This window comes from Mustelus asterias, chromosome 7, assembly GCF_964213995.1.
Source record: "Mustelus asterias chromosome 7, sMusAst1.hap1.1, whole genome shotgun sequence".
NCBI lineage: Eukaryota > Metazoa > Chordata > Chondrichthyes > Carcharhiniformes > Triakidae > Mustelus > Mustelus asterias.
This window is the reverse complement of record NC_135807.1, coordinates 77029905-77037575: the sequence shown is the minus strand read 5'-3', so window position 1 is coordinate 77037575 and position 7671 is coordinate 77029905. Positions and strand designations below refer to the sequence as shown.

General features: G+C 43.1%; 1 protein-coding gene across 1 annotated transcript in view; it reads right to left on the bottom strand.

Annotated features, from left to right (window-relative positions):
• Positions 1 to 2758: 2758 nt before the first annotated feature.
• The window catches only part of sulf1 (sulfatase 1), a 423430-nt gene continuing 418517 nt past the window's right edge, over positions 2759 to 7671 (bottom strand). The window contains exon 20 of the mRNA XM_078217099.1: positions 2759 to 5155. Within this exon, the coding sequence (XP_078073225.1) occupies positions 4257 to 5155 (899 nt within the window). The 3' untranslated portion in view covers positions 2759 to 4256. The remainder of the gene's footprint in view (positions 5156 to 7671) is intronic.

Here is a 7671-nt window from a genome sequence, read left to right as displayed (position 1 = left end):
TCCAGGTAACGTCTCCATTCTGTCAATGAAACGTCTTCACTTGTAATGAAAGGCAAGCCAGCATGGATTACAAGGGCTGTCCAGACTTGGATTTTTAAGGCTGCAACAACCACAGGAATGGAAACTAGACATAGCCCACCAGGTCTCCTGCTCTTACTTGGAAGTCTGATGGGGGATTTGAGGGGCTGCAGTGATGTTTATAAAGTTTATCAGTGTCACAAGTAGGCTTACATTGACACTGCAATAAAGTTACTGTGAAAATCCCCCAGTCGCCACACTCCGGTACCTGTTCGGGTACACTGAGGGAGAATTTAGCATAGCCAATGCACCTAACCAGCATGTCTTTCAGACTGTGGGAAGAAACCAGAGCAGCAGGATCAAACCCACGCAGACACGGGGAGAATGTGCAGACTCTGCACACATAGTGACCCAAGCCGGGAATCGAACCCGGGTCCCTGGTGCTATGAGGCCATGATGTGGAGATGCCGGCGTTGGACTGGAGTAAACACAGTAAGAAGCCTCACAACACCAAGGTTAAAGTCCAACAGGTTTATTTGATAGCAAAAGCCACTAGCTTTCGGAGCGCTGCTCCTTCATCAGGTGAGTGGGAGTTCTATTCACAAACAGGGCATATAAAGACACAAACTCAATTTACAAAATAATGGTTGGAATGCGAGTGTTTAGAGGTAATCAAGTCTTAAAGGTACAGACAATGTGAGTGGAGAGAGGGTTAAGCACAGGTTAAAGAGATTGTCTCCAGCCAGGACAAGAGTGTTCTCTTCCTGTTGGGGAACACTTCAGCCGTCACGGGCATTCGGCCTCTGATCTTCGGGTAAGCGTTCTCCAAGGCGGCCTTCACGACACACGACAACGCAGAGTCGCTTAGCAGAGACTGATAGCCAAGTTCCACATGCATGAGGACGGCCTCAACTGGGATCTTGGGTTCATGTTACACTATCTGTAACCCCCACGACTTGCCTGGGCTTGCAAAATCTCACTAACTGTCCTGGCTGGAGACAATACACATCTCTTTAACCTGTGCTTAATCCTCTCTCCACTCACATTGTCTGTACCTTTAAGACTTGATTACCTGTAAAGACTCGCATTCCAACAATTATTTTGTAAATTGAGTTTGTGTCTTTGTATGCCCTATTTGTGAACAGAACTCCCACTCACCTGATGAAGGAGCAGCGCTCCGAAAGCTAGTGGGTTGTGCTACCAAATAAACCTGTTGGACTTTAACTTGGTGTTGTGAGACTTCTTGCTGTGAGGCAGCAGTGCTAACCACTGTATCACCGTGCTGCCCTACCTGTAGTCTCTGTCATAGGTCAGCCATTGGCAATGTGTGCCCACCTGCTCCACTGGGGAGGTGCTCTTGTTCCAGATGGCTGTTGATATCGGCAACAACCTGCTCTGAGAGCCTGCGCCTCCTGAGCCATTTGTGGTCAAAATTGCCGAGAGTGCTGATTCTCTGCCTGTGGACCCCGAGTTGGTTGGTTGGGGGGAGGGTGCCTCCTTGGAGATGGATCTTGGGTGCCCATCCACTCCATGGCCTGTGGAGGGGTATGCGATTGAGGAGAAAGTATCTGGTGTTGCTGCTGGTCTTGCTCTTAGTGCCGCTGCTGCTATTGCTGATTGTGTGGGATCTTCGCTTTGATGGCAGCAGAAGTACAGCATGGAACTGTACAAGTTGCTCCCATACCCTGTTCAAGGTTGCAGCAGGGCCATGCAGCTGAAAGAAAATGAGACAGGTGAAGTGCCTTTCAAGAAGTTGGCAATCTCCTGGCAAGCAGTGAGAGCACTCTCTGAGAGGGGAAGTGCTTTGAACAGTAACCTCTCATCTGGCAATGGCTGGAGCTCTTCAGTTAACTGATCAAAGCCTTCCCAGCTTGTCAGTTTCACTGAAGAAATGTATTCCACTGCGCACTTGCCTTGGAGATCCTGAAGAGGTTCTGACACTGCTTGGAAGCTGTGTGCTGTTGTGAAAGAAGGAATTCTTTGTTGAAATGGCTCTTAACTGCCCTATTAATTCCATCAATTGCTTTTCAGTAAGACCCACAGGGGTTCCCTGCAGATCCAGAACACATCCTGAGAAAAGCTGGGATGGTGGCAGGATCCTGACCTGATGTCAATTTCTGGGATTTTCCCATCCCACAGAGACTGAAACCCATCTGGGAAAATTCTGCCCAGTTTTTGAACTGATTTGGATTATTTTTTCCATATACTGACACAAACTAGTTTCAACAGGTAGGTGTTAATTCTCAAGTATTATGGGAAAAATAATGGATCTCTGGGAACAACAGCAGCAGTGATCTGAATGAGTGACTTCAGTTAGATATTTTATGTGAGTGAAGCTCAGTTTCTAATTCTCACCTGAATCCAAAATTAAAGATGGGTTATTCCATTGATAATGCTATCTAGTAAATCAATTATTCCTGTTTACCATTTCTAGCAAAATCAGTAGAATAATTTCAACTTTGGGTGATGGTGTAATAATGGCCAATAATGGACGGGGTGTCAATTATAAACTTCACCCATTTCTTCACTACCAAAATCAATGGAAGGAAGAATCTGACAGGGCGTGCAGCCGCTAGTTAGTTTAGAATTGTACGTTTGACACTATCAGACAAAGTTAAAACTAACGTTTACAATGCTTTAGGACTTTGATCAAAATAATGTACTTGGGATCTTCTAACAATTAACAAATATTTAACTCATTACAGGATATCTATAATTACACATACACTGTTGTGAACTTCACTGTGTTTTAATTCAGTTGTGACTCTGGCACCGTCTGTTAATAGTATGCTGTATTACTAAGGACAATTACATTATCTCAGAAGGATTAAGCATTGTGGTTTAATCACTGCAAGTTTATCCAGAAACAAGCAACATGTAATTACCAGTAAATAGTATGGCCAGTGTAGATTACAGACAAAATATAACACACTGATACAAATTTTATCCTTTTAAAGAAAATATCATGAACTGCACTAGTCTGATATCTCTAACCCATCCACATGTGTTACATTGGCTTAGAAATGTATGGCATTGTCAGTGTACAATAAAAAGAATCTGTGATCGCTGTAAAACCTACACAGATTATATAAACCTTCATGCAAATAAATCTAGGGATTGTGCTAAACAAGGCCTTTGAACTATAAACAGATGTATCAAACAGTTACACACCAAGTAAATTGTAAGTACTTTTACCTATACTTTATTCTTAAAGGGGCACCATATTGATGAAAAAGTGCTTGAAAACCAATTATTAATGTATTAGGAACACAGTGCTTTAAATCTCATTGGAAGTGCATTGGAATGACATTTGCACTCAACGTTGTGGTAAAAGTGACAGGTGAATTTTCCCCATCAACCAACAAGGCAAATTTGCAAAACATTTTCACAAATACAATATCCCTTTAATGTCATGTCCCATTATGTGTGCATGTGTGCCAAGTAATAGGAAAAAGTAACGAAGTGAAATAAAATCCAGCACTTTGACTTCACCTTGTTCCTTCATTAAAGAAAGAAATTCAAAAACAGGCCAAGGTAAATAAAAAAATGCAAAAGCAAAAATAGAACGTCAATCTTAAAATACTTGCGAGAAAAGAACAATTGATGTGACAGCACATTACAGCATGAAGAACACAGAAATAAATTTCCTTTACACATTACAGCTAACATGATCAGCTAGAAAACCTTACTGAGCCGATGCTCTGCACTGTTAATACATCCACACTTGGCAACCAAATTCTGCAAATATTTTGTGAAGAATTCTGAAAGTGCAAAGTATTTTGTAAGAAGAAAACACTGCTGTACTCATATAACTTCTAATAATGGCGGATCAATGTGAGGGGTGTATGGTGAATGGAAAGGTCCTAATCTTGAGGCCCTCTATAAGATTGGCTGAAGCAGCTGAATCTCTGCGCACTGAACATTTAATTGGAAGCTTGGAGAATCTCTTGCAGCACCTCGGGATATTTTGATCTCAATTACATAACACTGAACATTTAAATATATATTTATATAAAGAGCTGTAAAAGATTACATTTATAAGAGTTTAAGCTTCTTGTTCCCTCATTCCAGACAATGCTACTAAAATACAAGTGCATGCCATATTTCTGTCATGGCTGCTCTGTTATGAAATGTATCTCCCAAGGAAATGGAATGTGCTTTGCTTGGACCTCACAAATCTAAAAAAAAACTTAAATGTTCTCACTTGTTGTCCAAATAAATAATTAGTGGGTTTCGAGTTAATGAAAGGAGAGTGGGGGAAAGGCACTGCCTTCTGTACTGAAGTTCCCTTGAATTCCCTCTCCACTGTTCTGGGGCTCCTCCTGAAGCTGGACACGTGCTGGTTCCCCATTATCGCTGACCCGGGTTTCGTGTGGAAATGTGAAAGCTTTATTGTAAAATTGACCAACAGATCCAGCAGGGAAGTACGTCTGATCTTCGAATATATCCGCTTCCTCCTCCTCTACTTCATTCTGGTTGCTGGGTGATGGAAGCATGCCGCTTCGCTGCAGAAAGAAGCTGTTTCTGGTCTCAATCTCCGTCAGGCCGTTCCCACTGAAACCTTGGTCATCTTCCAGCTCCACCCATTCTTTCATCAATGCTTGTGTCCAATTATGTCTCCACCATTCAGAATTTGAAAAATGCTTATCGGGTACGCGGTTGTAATTTATCATTTTCTCCTTTGCGCTCTCACCACTCGTAACAGCCGTACTTACAGTTGTACTGCTGAAGTCTATAGGTACAGCAGGTTGTTCTTCTTTTGCCTCCCATACAGTCAGGCCACTAGATTCATCCTCTGGCTCAGTAGAGAACACATTTCCCAAAATAGGCAATGCAGTTGATGCCACGTCCAGTGCTGTGGTGTCAATGGTCAACAAATCAAGAGTCCCGCCCTTACTTGATGCATTGGGCTCAGAAGTTTGAATGTGTCCAGAAAAAGTCTTCAGCAGTGCAAACATTCTATCTACATCCTTCCAGTAATTAGTCCAGTCACCAAAGCTAAGGCTATAATTATGCCTGTGTTCAAACAAGCTTTCATCCACATTGTACAAGTTTTCAAGTCCTTCCCAGTTGATATTTTCTGTGAAGTTTGGCAGTTTGATTGGATTAGCCTTCCCATCCATCCCATAGCTGTCCTCTGCTGGCAGAAACAAAGATTTGAAGTGGATTACTTTCACGTATGGTGCATGGCTGTTGTTGCTGAAGCACGGAGTTTGCATGCAGACATGCACCTGCTCCAATATCAACTTGTTATTTAAGCAAAATTAGAGGTAGCGCAGCCCAATAGACAAAAACTTGAACAAGTCTACTCACCAGGCACAGACTGATAACACACACATCACAATTTTAACATAGGCAAAAGGGAAAGGAAGAATTCTTTGAAAAGACAAATAATGATTGACCTCAGGCACAACACTTACTGTTATAAAGAAATTTCTTAAAGAAAGCATCACGTGTAGCCATTCATATTTTGCATACAATAAACACAATACAAATTGAAAGTTAATTCTCACCTTATATGATATTGCTAGCTGTACTGCCTTTAATATACCTTTGCATTCACTCAAAAACCATTTAGAAAGCAAAACAAATTGACACTTTTATTAGTTACAGATAACAAAGGGAGTATGCAGGAAGAGAGGGAATGGATGCCCACCAGGTGGTCAAGAAGAAAGAAGCAGGTAGTGCAGGAACCCCTGAGTGCATCTCATTCTACAATCAGTGTCCAGTTCTGTAGGTGCAGCCAGAGCCAAGCCCATGGCATCGCAGGTAGCACAGAAGCACAGAGGAAAGGGAAGGGGGAGTCATGGGCAGTGCGGTGGCACAGTGGTTAGCACTGCTGCTCATAGTGCCAGGGACCGAGTTCAATTCTGGCCTCGGGAAACTGTCTGTGTGGAGTTTGCATGTTCTACCCATGTCTGCGTGGGTTTCCTCTGGGTGCTTTGGTTTCCTCCCACAGTCCAAAGACATTCAGGTTAGGTGGATTGGCCATGCTAAATTGCCCCTTAGTGTCCCAGTGTGTATAGGTCAGGGGGATTAGTGGGATAAATACATAGGGTGACGAGGATCAGGCCTGGGTGGGGTTGTTGTTGGTGCAGACTCAATGGGCCAAATGGTCTCCTTCTGCACTGTAGGGATTTTGTGAAGATGGAAGAGTCATATTGATATGTGATTTGACAGCTATCCTGCCCTTGGATGAGGAAATCCATAAAACGTAATGGGTGCCCACTCATTTTCCCCATGCAATGAGTTAAAAATAGCATGAATAGCATAAAGCTGCTGTCGATAGAGCTTTAAATGGCCTTTATTAGCCCTTGAATTGTTGGCGGACATGCATCCAATTTGTGTACACGTCCACTGACCTTGAAATTGCACGTGTGCGAGATGACTTCAGGAAATGCTCCTGCCATCTTATCGTGAGATTGTATGCACTTCCGGGTCCAGAAACAAAATTCAGACCAATCTCTTTTATCATCCAGAGAGCCTTGGATTTGTTTGCCCTACCTTTCCTTTTCGAGGGAATATACTTTGACTGTGCCTGAACTATTTCTTCTTTGAAGACAGCTGTCATTTCTCTGGCCAATGCTTGACTCCAATTTATTCGGCCCAGATCTGATCTTACCCGATTGAAGCCAGTTTTCCCTGAGAAAATTATTCTTACCCTGCATTGCTTTTTTGTCCTTTTCCATAGCTAGCCTAAACAATGGTCACTGTCCTTAAATGTTTTCCCACTGACATCCACTTGGACCACTTTGTCCCAGGAATCAGGAATGGGAATTCCATTGTTTATTGTAGTCAATAGGCCACTAGCTAGAGGAAACAAACTGTGGGGGCATTGCAGAGAGCTGCAAGAATTATTGAGTGCATCTTGAGCTGCCTGATGGTCCTCTCCACCACCACTCTTGGAGATGCATGACTCCTGTTATATCTCTCCTCTGCCCAAGTTATAATCGGGTCTATAATTGTTTGAATCTAGACTGGGATAGTAATAACGTAAAGGGCAGAAGGGGACTCAAGTTCCTAGAGTGTGTTCAAGAAGATATTCCACAGCCGTATCTTTCCAGTCTAAGGAGGAAGGAGGCACTGCTGGATCCGGTTCCTCGGAATGAGGTGGATCAAGTGAGTCAAGTTTGAGTAGGAGAACATTTAGGGGACATTGTTGTATCATAAGGTTTAGGTTGCCTATGGACAAGTTAAGTTTTAAATTTAAGTTTATTTATTAGTGTCACAAGTAGGCTTACATTAACACTATAATGAAGTTACTGTGAAAATCCCCCAGTCGCCCACCTGTTCGGGTACACTGAAGGAGAGTTCAGCATGGCCATTGCAGCTAACCAGCACGTCTTTCGGACTGTGGGTGGAAACTGGAGCACCCAGAGGAAACCCATGCAGACACAGGGAGAATATGCAGACTCTGCACAGACAGTGACCCAAGCCAGGAATCGAACCCGGGTCCCTGGCGCTGCGAGGCAGCAGTGCTAACCACTGTGCCACCATGCCACCCCAGGAACAATCCAGAATAAGACCGATTAACTGGGGGAAGCCAACTTCAATGGATAAGGCTGCATCTGACCCAAATAAATAGGAATCAAAGGTTGGCAGGCAAAACTGTAACTGAACAAAGGACTGCCTTTAAAGAAGAGAGAGTTCAGA